This window comes from Loxodonta africana, chromosome 18, assembly GCF_030014295.1.
Source record: "Loxodonta africana isolate mLoxAfr1 chromosome 18, mLoxAfr1.hap2, whole genome shotgun sequence".
Lineage (NCBI taxonomy): Eukaryota > Metazoa > Chordata > Mammalia > Proboscidea > Elephantidae > Loxodonta > Loxodonta africana.
The window spans coordinates 6,259,514-6,279,554 of NC_087359.1; the positions used below are offsets into that span (position 1 = coordinate 6,259,514).

The 20,041-nt window shown below is 41.3% G+C and overlaps 1 protein-coding gene across 5 annotated transcripts in view; it reads left to right on the plus strand.

The window, feature by feature from the left end:
• LYN (LYN proto-oncogene, Src family tyrosine kinase) overlaps nucleotides 1-20,041 on the plus strand; it is a 183,069-nt gene that overhangs the window by 83,189 nt on the left and 79,839 nt on the right. For all 5 annotated transcript variants that reach the window (XM_023538857.2, XM_003420002.4, XM_023538856.2 and 2 more), the window contains exons 3-8: nucleotides 1,943-1,988; nucleotides 2,546-2,651; nucleotides 5,180-5,278; nucleotides 5,811-5,914; nucleotides 6,420-6,569; nucleotides 7,991-8,143. In XM_023538857.2, the coding sequence (XP_023394625.1) occupies nucleotides 1,943-1,988; nucleotides 2,546-2,651; nucleotides 5,180-5,278; nucleotides 5,811-5,914; nucleotides 6,420-6,569; nucleotides 7,991-8,143 (658 nt within the window). The remainder of the gene's footprint in view (nucleotides 1-1,942; nucleotides 1,989-2,545; nucleotides 2,652-5,179; nucleotides 5,279-5,810; nucleotides 5,915-6,419; nucleotides 6,570-7,990; nucleotides 8,144-20,041) is intronic.

Below are 20,041 nucleotides of genomic sequence, written 5' to 3' on the forward strand. Positions count from 1 at the left end.
GTTACATACCATTTTTCCTTTTTTTAATCATGAGACCATGTACTAGTAAGAGTAAAAAACATTAAAAAAGTTAGAAAGCAGAAGTAGTAACAGTTGTTTGAAATTCAGCTCTTTTGTGTATTCCCTAAGTATCTTAGTGTCCTCTGTGGTCACTGACACCCTCGCTCCGTGAGCTGGTTCGCTTGGCCTTTTCCATTAGGTCAGTAACATTCTCAGGGCTGTCCGGTGTGCTGGAAACGCGTGCCAGGGATTACAGAGAGACTCCGAGGAGACCCCAAGGCTGAATTAGTGCAAGTTCAACAGCACTCCAGGAAAAGGCGTTTTAAAGAAAGAGAGAGTCATGGTACATGAGTGGCGTATCTGTATTTTGTGCTTGTAAAAAGCATATTATAAGTTAGTCTTGTTGACACTTTAAATTTAGTTTACTGCTTTCAAAATGATTTAATTAGTTTTGTGCCTTCTAATTATTTCCTCTAAACCACATAAAACAGAGCATACATCCTAATTACTCAAAGCTACATAATTTTAAAAATCAGGTTTTTCTAAACTTCTCAAAATAAATACCGAAGGATAGTGTGGACGCATGGATTTTCTGATACCACGATGTAGTAATTTCCCCCTGCCCCCCTTCCCTACTGAATTGGAGATTTTATGGGCTTATTTCCATCAGAAATTAAAATTTCACTGCAAAGTGTTTTGGTTCTATTCCATTAAATCAGCTTAATACAGAGAAAAAGAAAAGTTACCTGGTTTGCAGGTGTATGCCTCTTACCGCGCCTTTCTTAAGAGAGGCATTAAAAAAAAAATCCAAAAAAACCCCATTGCTGTTGAGTCAGTTCTGACTCATAGTGACCCTATAGGACAGAGTAGAACTGCCCCATAGGAGTTCTAAGGAGTGGCTGGTGGATTCGAACTGCCAACCTATTGGCTAACAGCTGTAACACTTAACCACTGTACCACCAGAGCTCCAAGAGGCATAATAGACTTTATATATCTTCACCACAGTCACCAGGAGAAAAGGAATTTGATTTTTAAAGGTAATGAAGGTGGCCTTTTGTGCCACCAAATCCTTCCTGATAGCTCCCAACTAAAAGAACAGAGGATACCCCGATTTTTAACAAGCCTGGGGAATGTGGAGGTCGGCAGTGTGGGGCCGTGCAGCTACTCCAGTCACCAGGGACCCAGCCACTCCCACCTTCTCGCTCCTCTGTCCTGGGGTGGGGTTTCCATGGCTGCTAGGACTCCAGCCTCCACATGTTTCCAGGCAGAAATAAGAAGAGGGTAAGGGGATAAAGAGGGCCTTCCCCTAAACCCACACAGTCATATTTGCTTACAGAAACACACTCCTCCTGCCCCCATGTGCATTAAAAAAAAAAAAAAAGCCCATTGCCATTGAGTCAATTTCGACTCATAGCAACCCCGTACGAGAGAGTAGAACTGCCCCGTAGGGTTTCCAAGGAGCTGCTGGTGGATTCCAACTGCCGACCTCTTGGTTAACAGCTGAGTTCTTAACCACTATACCACCAGGGCCCCACCCTATGTGCATAAAAAAAAAAAAAAATTTTTTTTTTATGTGCATAGGAAGCTAGAAAATTTGAAAATATAGTTAGCTGACCAGCTCCCACCCCAAATAATATTAGGATTCTCTTAGCAAATAAGAGGGGAAATTATGATTGAGTAAGCATCTAGCAGCATCTGCCCAGAGTCCTGGTTCTTTTCTGTCACCATGGGCAAGTGCCAGCTTTCAGAAGAAAGACCCCGTCTCTGAGCTGTGTGATCTAATGCTACAAAATTTTCTCTCTGTACTCCTCTTTTTTCCAACTTGATCGATTAGCAAAGCCATACCTCATTTTTTACTGTTAGAAAAATGATATGCCATATAACATGGGTGTAAGAAAAGCTGAACATCTTTTTTTTTTTTCTAACAAATATTCTCTTGTAGGTTTCAGAATCTCAGCTTTTGCCAGGACAGAGATTTCAAGCTAAAGGTATGTTTTCATAGCAACATAGTTTTTTTTTTAAACTGTTAGCGCTTCTGTAAAATAATTGTCCTGGATGTTTTCATTTTTTATTATAGGGTTGGAATTAGTTATAATTGTAGGTTTTTATGTTTTGGAGCCCTGGTGGCGCAGTGGTTATAGTGCTCAGCTGCTAACTGAAAGGTCAGCTGTTTGAACCCACCAGCCGCTCCATAGGAGAAAGATGTGACTGTCAACTTCCGTAAAGATTGACAGCCTTGGAAACCCTATAGGGCAGTTCTGCTCTGTCCTGTAGGGTTGCTTTGAGTCTGAATTGCCTTGATGGCAGGGGGCTAGGGTTTTTTTGTGGGGGAGGGGCTGTTAATATTTTGAGCTGACAGATGCTGTGCACAGTGCCTGCAGCAGTTCACGTTCTGTGGGTGCGTAGGCGTGAGCTCCATGCAGTGGGACTCAGGCCAGCTGCCCCTCCTCAGTGCTTCGTCTCCTTATTTGGGCCTGATCAGGATTTGTTACAGCATCTCTGCTAGTGGATTCTTAAAGGTCTTGGCTTGCGTTCTTCGTTTTAGATCCGGAGGAGCAAGGAGACATTGTGGTAGCCTTGTACCCCTACGATGGCATTCACCCAGACGACTTGTCGTTTAAGAAAGGAGAGAAAATGAAAGTTCTGGAGGAGTAAGTCCACCCAAGCGCCCTCCTGGGTCATGCCTCGTTTCTCAGGCCACTCATATTCTGACGACTCCCGTTTTAGCTTCCAGGAACCCAAGGGTGGCCATGCCCGCTCAGGCTGCGGGCATGGAGTTTCCCGGCCCCTTGTTGCCAGTAAGCTTCGGGAGTGGAAGGAATAGGGCCAGAGGAATGTTCCTTTTAGATTTGGCTGTGAGCACTCTCTAGGGTTTCCTTTTGAAGGTTTCTAGGAGAGTTCTTTCTTTACCCAGCTGTGCCAATTCAAGGGGTCTGGGTCTTTCTAGGTGGAATTTGCGTTTAAAAATTTTTTAATTAAAAAGATTTAAATGCCATTTTTACTTTGTTATTTTGCTCGAATTCAGATTGGGTTTATGGGCCCAACTTGGTTTGGTGTTTAGGGGGCGGATTAACCAGTAAGCAAGGTATGCACAGGCATACACTAAGCTAGGTTATTTGTGTTTACTTACTAATCTGTGAGGAGTCCTGGTGGCGCAGTGGTTAAAGCGATTGACTGCTAACTAAGAGGTCAGCAGTTTGAAACCACTGTTGGCTGTGTGGGAGAAAGGTGTGGCAGTTGGCTTTCGTAGAGATTTACAGCCTTGGAAACTCTGTGGGATCACTGTGAGTGGGAATTGATGGCAGTGGGTTTGAGTACTAATCTGTAGTGAACAATTTCACGTGGGCTTCACCACATACAGCATGAGGGTAATGTGGAAACAGCCACTGGTATTGGAAAAGCCCCTACTCAGCAGTTGCAGCCCTTCTGGGATGCCGCCTGATGACATCATTTCCTCGGCCCCCAGCACTATCTCGCAGACACAGGGCGGTTGTACCTCCACAGGCTCAGGGCAAGACTCAGAATCAGGAGCTCCAAATATTCTAGTTCTCACTTGCTTTTCTGGCATAAGCTGTCACCCCGGCCTGCCACACAGGGCTAGAGGAGGGAGACCCACTTACAAAGCGAAGGTGTGCAGAGACTGAGAGCAGTGTATTTTACAGGTTGAGCGTGAACTTGCGCCTAATCCAGCCCTGCCACTTGATAGCTGTGTGACCTTCACAAGTCACTTAAACCCTAGACCTTATTTCTTCACTTATGAAATGGGAATGACAATACTTTTCATGAAGTTGATATGAGGATTAAATGTGTATATGTGTGTGTATACACATAGAAACATTAGACTACCTGGCATATAGTAGGCAGTAGCTAAGTGCTAAGGAGCCCTGGTGGTGCAATGGCTAAGCACTCGGCTGCCAACCCAAGGGCTGGCAATTCGAACCTATCCAATGGCTTTACAAGAGAAGACCTGTCAAACTGCTCCCATAAAGATTGCAGCCTAGGAAACCCTATGGGGCAATTCTACTCTGTCACATAGGGTCACTAGGAGCCAGAATCTACTCAACAGCACCTAACAAGAGCAGCTAAGTGCAAACAGTTAACATGCATGGCTGCTAACTGAAGGATTGGAGGTTTGAGCCCACTCAGAGGCTCCTTAGAAGAAAGGCCTAGTGATCTATTACTGAAAAATCAGCCACTGAAAACCCTATGGAGCATAGTTCCACTCTGACACACATGGGGTCGCCATGAGTTGGAGTTGACTCTATGGCAGCTGCTTAACTAAGTGTAAGTTGTAGTTGTCCTTGGTGTCTTGTAGGTGACATCTGTCTGTGGGATGTTGAAGAAGAACATAATTGAGGATCCCAGGACCCATTCCATTTCTGCCTCCTTCCCTGGCCCGCTTCTTCCTTCCAACACTGGCCCCCTCATTGAGCTTAGAGCATGGGATGTGCCTTACCTGTTGGAAGTGTTTTATCATTTCCTTTTTTTTTTTTCCAACGACACCTGTCTGTATGGAAACTAGGTGTTTTAACCAGGGCTTCAAATTATTTGGTTCCAGTTCAAACCCCTGCTGAGAATTTGCATTTCTAACAAGTTCCCGGGTAATCGTAATGCTGCTGGTTAGGGACTGATGCTGGGAATCACTAGGAGAGCAGTGGTTCTCAAAATTTACTGTACATAAGAATCACCTGGGGATCTTATTAAACTATAGATTCTGATTCTGTATATCTGGGGTAGAAATGCAAATTCTCAGCAGGGGTTTGAAACAAACCAAACCAGTTTGAAGCCCTGGTTTTAACAAAGAAGTTTCTAATACATGAATTATGGCCCGTTATTTGCTTGACTCCCATTTCTATAAGGATCCTAAAACATTTCTTAGATACCTTGGAAGAAATTGCAAACATCTTGCTTCTGGAAGATAGGAACCATTTCTACCAACTTTTATGTTGCACCGAGCACAGTGAACCACACTTAAATTGGGAGACTATTTTCGTTTGTGTAAGTATCTAAACACATTTTTATTTTGGCAAGAGGAGTGAGTTTTCCCACATGGACTCTGAAGTTCCAGGGATCTACCCCACCCTCCTCCACCCACTAAAAGAAAAACCTTAAGACAGTAGCAGTTGTGGCCCTTGACTCTTGGATATAAACACCTTTTGATTTTGTGTTTCTTTTTCAGACATGGAGAGTGGTGGAAAGCGAAATCCCTTTCAACAAAGAGAGAAGGCTTCATCCCCAGCAATTACGTAGCCAAAGTCAACACCTTAGAGACGGAAGAGTGAGTTCCCAGTGCTGTCCTCTCTTACGGCTTCTCTGCTGCATTTGGATGTCTTGCTTATCCTTCCTATTTTCCTTCCCTGGAACATTGTTGTTGTTTTTGTTGTTAGGTGCTGTTGAGTTGGTTCCGACTCAGAGCAACCCTACATATGACAGAAACACTGCCCAGTCCTGTGCCATCCTCACAATTGTTATTATGCTTGAGCTCATTGTTTTAGCCACTGTGTCAATCCATCTCATTGAGGATCTTCCTCTTTTTCGCTGACCCTCTACTTTAGCAAGCGTGATGTCCTTCTCCAGGGACTGGTCCCTCCTGACAACATGTCCAAAGTTCGTGAGATGAAGTCCAAAGTCTTTCCATCCTCGCTTCTTTTTCCAAGACAGATTTGTTCATTCTTTTGGCAGTCCATGGTGTATTCAGTGTTCTTTGGCAATACCAAGATTCAAAGGCATCAACTCTTCTTTTATCTTCTTATTCGTTGTCCAGCTTTTGCATACATAAGACCTATGAAATGTTAAAAATCTCTTTTCAGGTGGTTTTTCAAGGATATAACCAGGAAGGATGCCGAGAGGCAGCTTCTGGCTCCCGGAAATAGCCCTGGAGCCTTTCTCATCAGAGAGAGTGAGACGTTGAAAGGTAGGAAATGGCTCAGTGGTTCACTGTTTAGAAGGTCATTTTCAGTAACTGGCTTAGAATTACTCAAAGAATATGTTGTGTACTGGTAGTGGAAATTTTATAGTTTGATAACAAATTGGTATTATTAGTTTCACAACTAAAAATAACCTAGGCTAATTATGGCCATTTCTTACTACACTTTGTTTGCTGAGCCTCTTGCATTGTTATGTAAAGTAAATCCCCCAATTTTAAGAGAAAGAAAATCAAAATAACTTTTCAATTCAGGTAAATAATAATAAAAAAAAAGATAAAGAGGGAAAATGGCATGTTGGTAAGCTTCATAGCAAACAAAATGCTTCATTTGTCAATGAGAATTTTTATAGGACTTTAAGAATTATGCATTATATACATACTTAATTTATATTTTATATATATTTTTGGCAAGATGTCTACCATAGTGCTGTACAATGCAGATTTCACTTGTAAAGCATAGTTTTAACCTTTACGTATACTTTTTCCCCCACAGGAAGCTACTCTCTGTCTGTCAGGGATTATGACCCTGTACATGGTGATGTTATTAAGCACTACAAAATTAGAAGTCTGGACAATGGGGGTTATTACATCTCGCCACGCATCACTTTCCCCTGTATCAGTGACATGATTAAACATTATCAAAGTAAGTGAGAACTGTAGGTTGGACAAAATAAAACACGTTTGCTATGGTGAGTGCGCAAAGCAGCAACAGTTGCCTCAAAGACGCCGACGATTGTGAGGATGGCCTAGGACTGGGCAACGTTTTGTTCTGTTGTACTTAAGGTCACCGTGAGTCAGAGCAGACTCTGACAGCAATTAACAACAAAGATGTTCAGCACTTTTTTTTATATTATAATGTTTGATGCATCATATTTCTTTTGGGTAAAACTGGACAGTGGTTTTCCCTTAAATATAGATTCAAAGTAAGGTTTGAGGTTTGAGAATTATTATCCCAGTCCAAGTCCATGCTGTTTGAGAATTAACAGTCAGATTTTACCAAGAAAGAAATGAATATCATTTGCACATAGTGTGAATTTTTATGATGCATCTTCACATATCTGAAATAGGAATGGAAACTTGAGGTCTGTGTCTTTGTGTATATGTATGTGTGTGTGTATGTGTAAAAGTAACACATACTCTGGTAAAACAGAACAAAAACAAAAACAACAAGAACACGAAAGAGTTTAGAAGTGGCATGTCAGCAGCTCTCCAGCCCTGGTAGGCTGCTCCCACGACTGGTCTTTAGGCTCATGCCGGGTGTGGTTGAAATTGGTAGCAGTGGGCAGCTGTTGGTACTGCTTATTTCTACTACCTGCTCTCAAGGACTGTATATGTTTGTTTAAGCTTAGGTCACATATTAGGAGAGAGCAAGGCATCCCAGGTTTTGTGGACTCCTCCTAGGCCCTCTGTCATCCTCAGTCGTTTATTCATCTAGCGCACGTGTTGAGTGCTTGCTGGGCTCAGGCATTTTCCTGGGGGCTGGGTGTCCAGTGGTGTCCAGACCCAGTACGTGCCATCGTGTCCCGTGGAACTGACATGGGCTTAGTAACCCCAGACTCATTGTATTCAGTGTGACAGCCTGTCAGCCTTTGCTTGTTTGTTCCCTTTGTAGGTTTTCTTTTATATATTAGCAGTTAAAGCGGTTGCTGTCAAATGAATTTCGACTCATGGATATCCCATGTGGTACTGAGTAGAACTGCACCTCATAGGGTTTCAAGGCTGTGACCTTGTGGAGGCAGATCACCAGGCCTTTCTTTCGAGGCATCTTTGAATGGGTTTGAACTGCCAACCTTTCAGTTATTAGTCACAGGCTTAACTGTCTGCATCACCCAGGGACTCCCTTGTATTAGCAGTACTAATTTTAAATTGTCTTTTCATCTAAGACTGTCAAAAGTTAGGCGAAGGATACCCCATAAGCATTGTAGGCTCATAGACTATGGCAGGTTGGAAGTTATAAGACTAAGTGTCCAAAGGTTTCTTTCTAGATACTGGTGAAATACAAAATGCTGCTTGTTGTTTTGTTTTAAGTTACTCTTTTAAGCTTTCTTTTCCCTTTCACGTTAGAGCAGTCGGATGGCTTGTGCAGAAGATTGGAGAAGGCCTGCATTAGTCCCAAACCACAGAAACCATGGGATAAAGATGCCTGGGAGATTCCACGGGAGTCCATCAAGTTGATGAAGAGGCTGGGCGCTGGCCAGTTTGGAGACGTCTGGATGGGTGAGTGTGGGGCTCTCAGTGCGTCCGCCCTGGAGACGACAGCAGGAGAAAAGGGATTCAGGCCAGTTCAGTCCGTTTTCTGTCCCCACACTAAATTGGTCAGAATCGTCTCTTCTTTAGCTTCACCCTGTCCGGGAGCTGGTGTGCAGAAGTTTCACAAAGCCTGTGTGCTTAGACTCTTCCCCTCCATTCTGACTTAGTAGTTCTCTTTTCGAGTTAACGTTTACACGGAGGAGGGCAGTAGGTATTTATCATGATTGTCCTGTCTACTCTCTGGTGGTTCTCTCCTCACCTGATTCTCCAACACACGCGTTAACCGCAGGAAATTTACTTCCAGCCTGGGGTAGAAAGTCCACTCGGGTTTAGGAAGCCTCACACTTATTGCAATCTGAGGGTAGCCAAGAAAGTTCTTCAAGACGCTCAAAGTTCCATTAATGGTTTTCTCTGGGGAATTCTGTGCTTATCTGTCTTTCTAACACTCTCATAGTGAATATGAATTTCTTCTGTGGTAAGAACAGAGAAACAACTTCTTTTATTTCAAGGGTCACGTTTATCTGTGGCTCTAATTAAAAATGCAGGTAGTTCTGGAAGGGGAGCTTGTTAGGTCACACACATCTTCCTGGGTCGCTGTCTCTGTGCCAGCATTGTGTGAGTGAAGGCAGACAGGATTTGACGGCTTAAGAAAACATCCGGCCCCAGCTGACCAGAAACTAAAGAGTCTCCCAGCATGTTGCAGCCAAGTGGAAATTTCACTTCCCCATCCAGAGATCTGTGAAGGAGAGATTTTTTTCCTCTACAATTTCTATGCCTGAGGTGACAGATAGCCTTGTCCACTTTCTCTAGTTGCCGCCACTTTGGCCCAAGTGTCTTTAAACATGGCAGATACTAACACAGCGTATAAGGGAGTCTGGCTGCACTGTGAATAATATACAGAATTCAGGTCAATTGTAAGAACTCCATCTCACATTCTTCATTTTGGTTGGCATCTTCCAGAACCAGTCAGCAGTACGTTTCAGGTCATTCTCTTTCCCAGCAATCATTGACGTGCGTTCTGTCTCTATGAGGATTTACCTCTTCTGGTTATATCATACAAATGGAATCATGCAATATTTGTCCTTCTGTGTCTGTGTTTGTTCACTCAGCATAATGTCTTCAAGGTTCATCCATGTTATACCATGTATTAGAACTTCATTTCTCCTTATGGCAGAATAATGTTCCATTGTATGGAATTGTATAGATATAAAACATTTTGTATATCAACTTATTTGTTGATGGACATTTTGGTTGTTTCTTCCTCTTGGCTATTGTGAAGAATGCTGCAGTGAACCTTGGTGTACAAGTATCTCTTTGATTCTCTGCTGTCAGTTCTTTTGAGTCTGTACCTAGCGATGGAATTGCAATGCTATGTTTAACTTTTTGAGGAACCAACAAATTGTTACCTGCTTTTTTTTTCTGGTGACTTTTTTTCCCTCTCTCTTTTTCTTTTATTGTGATACAATATACGTAACCTACAGTTGACCATTTTAACCATTTCGAGTGTATTCAGTGGTATTAAGTGCATTCACAATGTTATATAACCATCACTACTGTCCATTTCCAGGTCATTCTAATCATTCCAAACAGATTAAACAATAACTCCCATTGCTTCCTCTCCCCAGCCCTGATTACCTCTATTTTACTTTCTGACTCTATGAATTTATCTATTCTAGATACTTCATATAAGTAAAATACAGGCAGTCCCCAACTTACGACAGGGTCCTAGTCCAGTGACTCCATTGTAAGTCAGTTCTGACGTAAGTCGGATACCTCATTTTTTTTTTTTTTTTTTGTTATTATTGCCTTTTATTATCAGTATCTTTATAAATTGACCTTTGTCTTTGGGGGTTAGAAACATTACATATGAACTTCTTTTTTTTAGGTTTTTTTTATTGCGATTTAGGTGAAAGCATACACAGCAAATTAGTTTCTCATTAAACAGTTAATACGCAAACTGTTTTGTGACATTGGTTGCCAACCCTGTAGTGTGACAACACGGCCCCCCTTCCTCACCGCAGTTTCCCTGTTTCCATTCGTCTGGTTTTCCTATCCCTTCCTGCCTTCTTGTCTTCGGTTTTGGGCTGGAGTCTAGTCTCATATACATGATTGGACTATGAAGTATGTCCCTCATGTGTTATTGTTGGCCCTACAGAACTGTCTAATCTTTGGCTGAAGGGTGAACCTCAGGAGTGACTTCAGTACTGAGTTAAAAGGGTGTCTGTACTCTTGGGCTTTCTCTAGTCTCTCTCAGACCAGCAAGCCTGGTCTTTTTTTTTTTTTTTTCCTTGTGAATTTAAATTTATTCTACATTTTTCTCCCCCTCTGTCCAGGACCGTCTGTTGTGATGCCTGCCAGAGGAGTTGGTGGTGGTGGCCGGGCACCTTTAGTTGTTCTGGGCCAAGTCTGGTAGAGGTTGTGGTAGTTGTGGCCCATTAGTCCTTCGGAATTGCATATAAACTTAATGATGTATTTTAACATTGTATGTAGTACATATTGCTAACGATAAGTATACAAAAAAAATAAAAGACACCTGTAAGTGCAGGTCCTCGTAACTTGAATATATTGTAGGTCTGGGACTACCTGTATACAATATATCCAGAATATATACTCTTACAACTCAATAATAACAAAACAAAAAAATAAAAATAAAAAACTGGGCAAAGGACTTTAATAGATATTTCTTCAATGAAAATATACAAATGGCCAATAAGCACATGAAAATATGCTCCTCAACATCATTAGTTGTTAGGGAAATGCAAATCAAAACCGCAATGAGAAACCGCTTCTACTCCCACTAGATGGCCATCATGAGAAAAACAGAAAACGACAAGAGTTGGTGAGAGAATGTGGAGAAATTGGAACCCTCATTTGTTGCTGGGGTGAATGTAGAATGCTGTAGCTGTTGTGGAAAACAGTTTGGTGCTTCCTCAAAAAGTTAAACATAGAGGTATCACATGACCCAACAGTTCCATTCCTGGGTATATACCCAAAAGACTTGAAAGCAGGGATTCAAACAGATACTTATACACCAAAGTTTATTGCAGCATTATTCACAGTAGCCAAAAGGTGGGAACAACCCAGTGTCTACTAACCGGTGAATGAATAAACAAAATGTGGATAGACAAAAACATAAATAGGAATGAAGTCCTGACTCATACTGTGGCGTGGATGAACCTTGAAAACATCCTAAGTGAAATAAGCCAAACACAAAAGGACAAATACTACATGATTCCACTTATATCTGCTCATTTAAAAAAAAGATTTGCCTTAATCTTCCCTTTTTCCTGTGGTATTTGTATGTATTTATTGTAGTAAAATGTATGATGTAAAATTTGCTATTTTAACCACGTATTAGTTTCTTAATATTTACTTTCTTTTTTAATCCACAGCAAAAGGGCAGGAATAGTATAATGAATATTATATACTCTTCACCTGTATTCACCAGTTGTTAATATTTTACTGTATTTGCTTTATTTTTACACACGTACACACACGCATGCACACATACACACTGGTTTTATAGTTGTCACTGTTGCTTGTGAAACCACTTGAGAGTAAGTTGACCCTTCATCCCTTAATACTTTTATGTGTGTGACTCTTAAGAGCAGGGCCATTGTTGTACACCATACAGTGATCACATTCAAGAATTTTATCTTTGGTACCTACTATTATCTAATGTAGAGTCTATCTTAAAATCTTCCCAGTTGTCCCAGTGATGTCCTTGTAGCTAGCCTCCCCCGCTACACACATACCTAGGATCACATATTGCATTTAGTTGACATAGCTTTAATCTTCTATAGTCTGAACAGTCTCTCAGACTATCTTCATCTTTCAGGATGTTGACATTTTGTAGAACACAGGTCAATTTTGTAGAATGTTCCTCAGTTTTGACATTTCTGATCCGTTGCTGCATTTACACATTTATGCATTAGTGGCATCTGAGTCCTTAGGTGGTGATGTGTTCTCCGTGTATCATCCATCAAGAGGCACTTGACGCCTGGGAGTTGGTCCCGTTATTGGTGATGTTATGTTTGATTTTGGTGAAGGTCGCCCACCAGAGTTCTTTCTCCATTGTAGATATTACATTTTTTCCTTTTTGTGATTAATAAATAATCTGTGGAGAGATTTTTTTTAAGACTATGCAAATACCCTGTACTCCAAAAGAACATTCTCTGAACTGTTTTAGCATTAGCTGCTCATTTTGAATTCTCTTCCCTCTTCAAAGCCATGACTTCTCTAAAAAGTTGCAGTCCTTCCTATCCTCCTCCTCCACTCCCCTAAACACATCTGCCCCAACCCTACTAGCTCACTTCAGTAACCAGTGGCTTCTGCCTTCTCTCCCTGACCTCCCCCTTCAAGACTTGTCTCTCCTTTGAGAGTACTGGCAAGAAAAATATTATCATGATTGCATTTAATTGTACCCTAGGTTCCTGAGTCCATCTGAGTGCTCTTTCCCTGTGGCTTATCTTGACTTTGGTGTCTTAGCCTGGGTTCTCTAGAGACACAAAACCAGTAAAGCAGATGAACATATACACAGGGAGATTTTTATGAAGGAAACAGCTCACATGATTGTAGAGGCTGGAACATCCCAAGTCTGTGAATCAGGATAGGGATTCTCCTGATTCACGTAGCCACAGGGGTTGGTGAACTGAAGATTGGCAGGCCAGAGAGCAGGGCTCTTGCTCACAGGCTGTGAAGGTTGACGAATCCCAAGATCGGTGGCCAAGACCACAAGGTTTCTACTTCATGTAGCTGCAGGGGCTGGTGAACCCAAGATTGGCAGGTAAGCTGCTAACTCAAGTCCTAGGAATCAGAGGTCAGATGACAAGAGCCAGCTGCAGGATCCAGAACAAGCCAAAAACCTTAGCAAGGCAAGCAGGAAGGAAGTAGGCAGCAGAGGGCAGAGAGATAAAGGCTGAGGGGGCAGAGCCACCACAGGCCCTGCCCCTGCTGGTACCACTCAGCAGATTCCATTGTGGGAGCGATCGCATATCAAATTTCAACAAGAAAGCGATCATAACATTATACAACTGCCAAAACACTGAGAATCATGGACCAGCCAAATTGACACACAATCTTAACCATCACAAACAATAACACAAGTGAGGAGCATGCTTCTTAGTTCAGTCAAGTACAGGAGACCAAATGGGCAACACTTTCCCAAAAGTGAAGACAAGAAGGCAGGGAGGGACAGGAAAACTGGACAAATGGACACAGGGAACTCAGGGTGGAAAGGAGAAGAGTCTAAAACATGGCAGGGATTGCAACCAATGTCACAAAACAATTTGTATATAAAGTTTTGAATGAAAAACTAATTTGTGCTATAAACTTTCACCTAAAACACAATAAAATTACATAAATAAATAGAGGCACCGTAGAGCCGCTTATGAAACAGAGGCTGTCTCAGAACCCAGCTTGTAGGGATGGTGTAGGGATTGGACAAGATGATGCAGGGAAAGCACCTTGTGCAGTTGACATATTTGAGGAACTGTTATTATTAAGCACTTAATTTTATTATAAAGAAAACATGGTAACATTAGAGAAAAGACTATAAAATAGAGGGGAGAGACTACCCAGAATTTCTCTACTCGACACAAGTTGTTAGTTGTTTTTTTTTTAATTAATCTATTTTGAGGTGATTGTAGATTCACATGTAGTTGTAAGAAATAATACAGAAATGAAAATATACTTCCATACAAAAACTTGCACATCAATGTTGATAACAGCGTTATTCTTAATACGCATAAAATGGAAACATACCTGTCAAATGATAAACAAAATGTGCAATGTTCATACCATGCAATGTTTTTCAGCCTAAAAAGGAATGAAATTCTGATACATGCGGCAACATGGACGACCTGGAAAACACTATGTTAAGTGAAAGAAGCGGGTCACAAAGGACCACATACTGTATAATTCCATTTATATAAAATATCTGGCACAGGCAGTTCTGTAGAGACAGAAAGTAGATTAGTGGTTGCCTAGGGAGTGTGGGTTGGATGCAAATGGGAATGACTGCTAATGAGCAAAGGGTTCTTTTGAGGGTGATGAAAATGTTCTAAAATTGATTGTGGTGATGGGTGTACAACTCTGAATATACTAAAAACCAATGAATTGTATACTTTAAATGGGTGAATGGTATGGTACATGAATTATATTCAATAAAGTTAATATGTATAAAAAGAAAACAGAAATCCCAACACCCTTTACCCAGTTTCCCTCAATGATGACATCTTGCAAAACTATAAAAAAAAACAAACCCATTGCGGTCAAGTTGATTCCAACTCATAATGACCCTATAGGACAGAGTAGAACTGCCCCACAGGGTTTCCAAGTAGCAGTTGGTGGATTCGAACTGCTGGCCTTTTGGTTAGCAGCCGAATGGTTATGCAAAACTATAGTATAATATAATTATTAGAATATTGACGTTGATAGTAGTTTGTCTTTTAATGCACTTGGCTGCGAGCCAAAAGGTTGGAGATTCAAGTCCACCCAGAGTCACCCTAGAAGAAAGACTTGCCAGTCTACTTCTAAAAAATCAGCCATTGCAAACCCTATGGAGCATAGTTCTGTGACATACATGGGAGTCTCCACGAGTTGAAACCCTTCTAGTCTTGTATTAAGGAAGAAAGAGGAGAGGAAGAGAGAGAGAAAGAAAAAGATAAAAAAAAAAGAAAGAAAAGGAAATTTTTTAAAGAGAATAGAAAATTTTGACCTAGGATCTTTTGCTGTGAGTTTAGCTGTTAGAGGGGGCAGGAGGGGGCTCCTCCTCAGCTGTTGTAATAACTTTAATATGTTGAATGCATTTAACGGAGGAATACTGGGAATAAAGCCAACGGCTATCAGTGATGTTCTGTTACAACCTAGAGGTCACAGGATACCCTCTACCTCACTGTGTGTTTGTGTCTCGTTCTGACTATCCAAGAGCTGTTCAAATAACAAAGTTTGTGAAATTTAGAGCCGCTAGAGGTTAGTTTTTATTTCTCACGGGATAACCAGTTTAGCTTTTCCCTTTGATAGAAATACGAATAGCCAATTAAAATTTGTAGCACTGGTAACTAAGTAAGTAAATATTTTTGTTAAGCCCGAAGAATTAGTCAAAAAATTTTTGTTAAGCATGAGGAATTATTCATAAACTACCAGTAACATTTTATGATCTGAATTTTTTTTTTTTTCCTGAAAATATAGCAAACAAACACTAGGACGTGTCCTGTTCTTTGGGGGAAAGGGTGGGTGGGGGTAGAAGATGGAGGTGTTTCTGCCTCAAGCCGTTTCCTCTTGATTTGTGGCTGGGGCAACAGTTTTCCTCTGTGGATTACTGTGTTCTGAGGGAGATGACTACATGGTGGAGCTAAGTCAGATGTTTCCTCTTACCCTTTGGTCTGTGGGGCACTTTGGGGAAGAAAGGATTTTTATTTTGAATTCAGTTTTGCTTGATAAATTCTCCTTTGAACCAATTGCATTGAACTTAATCACCAGTCAACTCCAAAATCAACTGCATACCTTTTGTGGGGGCGGAGGGGACCACCCTCCATTTTCTGGTACACAGCTGATACTGCTAAGCACTTTTTAGCAAGCTGGTCACAGCTGGAATTGGAACGCCCTCATTGTCACATCAGCCTTCTTTAACTGTGGAGAAGTGGCACTCTACTAGAAATTCTTCAACACATTGAAAAGATTTTAAGATGAAATCAGTTTCCACCTATAATGATAAGACAAATCTCCATGACTAGGTGAATTAAACCTGCAGACTACTGGGGACTAATCAACAGCATGTAAGCGTGAAAACCAGCCCTGCTGTTCAGACGTCACAGCCCTTCGAGATCATTTCTGCAGAAACCGCATGCCACCCTTGAGCTGTGTTGGAGACAGCTGCTGTATTCATTGTTCATCCCAAACTCCTTATCAGCATTTTAAATGTCTTCAGCAGCTGCAATATTTCCTGATAATTTCTTTTCCGACCCTTGGAAAGTTTTTTTTTTTTTTTTCTTCCTCCTTCACCCATAATTTTGTATTATGCCAGTGAGCTCTATCACTTTTATGATGACAGGGAGAACGGGTTTGGTTTTGTTTTCTTAGCTTTTATTACTATGAAGTAGATGGAGAAGTGCATACAACACAAATATACAACTTAACAAATAATTACAAAGTAGAAACCTATGTGGTCATGGCTGAGAACACAAAGGAAAAGCTTGCCGGCACCCAGAAGCCATTGCATCCCTAATCAACCACAGCCTGTCCTATCCCCAAGAGGAAATGGCTCTTCTGACTTTGGTGATAATCCAAACCGAAAACCAAACCCATCACCGTCAAGTTGATTCCAACTCCTAGCAACCCCATAGGGTTTCCAAGCTGTAAATCTCTGCTGAAACGGACTGCCACACCCTTCTCCTGTGGAGCGGCTGGTGGTTTCAAAGCCCCAACCCTTTGGTCAAGCACTTTAACTGCTGCACCACCAGGGCACCTTTGGTAATAATATCCTGGCTTTTTTTTTTTTTTTTAATAGTTTCACTTCTGATTGCATTCCCAAACAATATAGTTTAATTTTGCCTACTTTTGAACTTTATATAAAGCAGTCAAGCCAAATGCACTCTTTTGTGTCTTGCCTCTTCTGCTCAGCATTACATTTGTGAGATCTTCTCGTGCTTTGGAGCATGACTTAGTTCATTCATCTGCCTTGCTGTGTAGCATTGTGTTGTATAAGCATGCAAAGAGTGCAGACCTGCCCATTCACTTCACTAATCGTTGATGGAATTGGAGTTGTTCCCAGTTTTTTGGCTATTGTCAACGATGCTATAGTGAACATTGTGCGTGGATCATGGCGCGAGGGTACATGAGTTTCTCTACGAGGAATAGCTAGGAGTGGATTTGCTGGGTCATAAGGTATATAAATCTTCAACTCTACCAAATACTGCCACGTTATTTTCCAAAGTGATTGTCCCGGTTTAGACTCTCACCAGCAATGTATGAGAGTTTTCAGCATTCCATTTCCTAACCAACAGCATTGTACCCTGAAGGATATGGGCCCCAGAACAACACAGCCCAAGTGTGGTCACTCAAGATAAGTGCACTTGAAAGAAGGCTGCTCTGTCAACATCCTTCTAGGACTTTTGGGATACTGTTAGAGGCAGGAAGTTTAAAACTGAATTTCAGTGATGCTTAGAAAAAGGGGTGCTGGTGGCACAGTGCTTGGTTGCTAACCGAAAGGTGGCTTGGTCGAACCCACCAGCCACTCTTTGGGAGAAATGTCTGGCAGTCTGTTTCTGTAAAGATTACAGCTTTGGAAACCCTGTGGGGCAGTTCTACTCTGTCCTATAGGGTTGCTATGAGTCGGAATCAACTCGATGGAAACAGGTTTTTTTGCCCCAGCTTCCAACCAAGGACAGGTCTCTCACCAGCGCTTGATATTGTCAGACTTTTTTTTGTCATGTTGTGTGGTGGCTTCTCCTGTGGCTTCGTTTGTATTTCTCTACCTATAAGATTGAGTGCCTTTCACATGTTTATTATTAGTCATTTGGATTTCTTCTTTTTGAAATGCCCACTCAAGCCTATTTTTTAATTCATTTGTAGGAATCCTTTATATATTCTGAATACTATTCCTTTCTCAGGTATATGTATCCCACAGAGTGTATTTTCTTGCTATGCCTTCATTCTAACCATAGATACACTTATGTGATTGAGGATCTATTTATAAACTTAAAAAAACAGAGTCCTCTTGATTCAAATCTAACGTTAAAGAGCTTTTGTTGGTGTGGTTTATTTCAAAGTTAATTACTCTCAAGAGTTACAGAAAAGGACTTTTTTTTTTTGATTATGCATTTAGATTGCAAATCAACTTAATATATTTATGATTCCATTATTGTGTGCAGGTTTTGGCTTTTAAAAGGGCCTAGGGCATTTCTGCCAGCTTTCTATTACTACTGTCGTCTCCATATGTTCTAACACTGATTTTGTACCATGCTCTTCATTGTTCTGTAGGACACTGCAAGCTACCACTAAGTACAAACCAAAGTGGAATATATAAGGAAGTAAAAGTTCTTTTTTTTTTCTTTGTACTTTAGGTGAAAGCTTACAGCTCAAGTTGGTTTGTCATACAAAAATTTATACACACATCATTACGTGACCCTAGTTGCTCTCCCTATAATGTAACAGCACACACCCCCTTTCAGCCCCTGATTTCCCGTGTCCATTCAACCAGCTCCTACCCCTTTCTGCCTTCTCATCTCGCCTCCGGACAGGAGCTTCCTATTTAGTGTTGTGTATCTACTTGAATTAAGATGCACACTGTTCATGACTGTCATTTTATGTCTTATAGTCCAGTCTATTCTTTGTCTGAAGAGTTGGCTTCGGGAATGTTTTTAGTTCTGAGTTAACAGAGAGTCTGGGGGCCGTGTCTTCTGCATTTCCTCCAGTCTCAGACCATTAAGTCTGATTTTTTACTAGAATTTGAGTCCTGCACCCCACTTTTCTCCTCCTCCGTCAGGGACTTTCTGTTGTGTTCCGTGTCAGGGTGGTCATTGGTGGTAGCCAGGCACCATCTCGTTCTTCTGGTCTCAGGCTGATGGAGTCTCTGGCTTAGGTGGCCCATTTTGTCTCTTGGGCTCATATTTTCCTTGTGTCTTTGGTGTTCTTCATTCTCATTTGCTCCAGGTGGGTTGGGACCAATTGATGCATCTTAGATGGCCGCTCACTAGCTTTTAAGACCCCAGACGCCACTCACCAAAGTGGAATGCGGAACATTTTCTTAATAAACTTTGTTATGCCAATTGCCCAAATGTCCTCTGAAAGCATGGTCCCCAGGCCCCTACCCCTGCTACACTATCCCTCGAAGTGGTTGGATGTGTTCAGGAAACTTCTTAGCTTTTGATTTAGTCCAGTGGCGCTGACTTCCCTTGTATTATGTGTTGTCCTTCCCTTCACCTAAAATAATTTTTGACTATTATCTAGTTAGTGGGGCCCCATTTCTCTCCCTCCCTGCCCTTGTAACCATCAAAGAATGTTTTCTTCTCTGTTTAAACCTTTTCTTGAGCTGTTATAATAGTGGTCTCATACAATATTTGTCCTTTTGCAACTGTTGAATTTCGCTCAGCATAATGCTTTCCAGATTCAACCAAGTTATGAGATGTGTTGCACATTCATCATTGTTCTTTATCATTGCGTAGTATTCCATTGTGTGAATATACAATAACTTGTTTATCCGTTCATCCGTTGATGGGCACCTAAGTTGTTTCCATCTTTTTACTATTGTGAACAGTGCTGCAGTGAACGTGGGTGTGCATATATCTATTCCTGTGACGGCTGTTAGTTCTCTAGGATCTATTCCAAGGAGTGGGATTGCTGGATCGTGTGGTGGTTCTATTTCTAGCTTTTTAAGGAAGCGCCAAATCAATTTCCAAAGTGCTTCTACCATTTTACATTCCCACCAGTAGTGTATAAGTATTCCACTCTCTCCACAACGTCTCCAGCATTTATTATCTTGTGTCTTTTGGATTAATGCTAGCCTTCTTGGGGTGAGATGGTATCTCATTGTAATTTTATTTGCATTTCTCTAATGGCGAATAATCATGAGCATTTCCTCAAGTGTCTGTTAGCCACCTGAATGTCTTCTTTGGTGAAGTGCCTGTTCATATCCTTTGTCCATTTTTTTCATTGGGTTATATGCCTTTTTGTGGTTGAAGTTTTGCAGTATCTTGTAGATTTTAGAGATTAGACCTGATCAGGTATTTCATAGCCAAAATTTTTTTCCCGGTCTGTAGGTTGTCTTTTTACACTTTTAGTAAAGTCTTTGGGTGAGCATAAGTGTTTGATTTTTAGGAGTTATCTAGTTTCTCTTCTGGTGTTTGTGCATTGTTAGTTACGTTT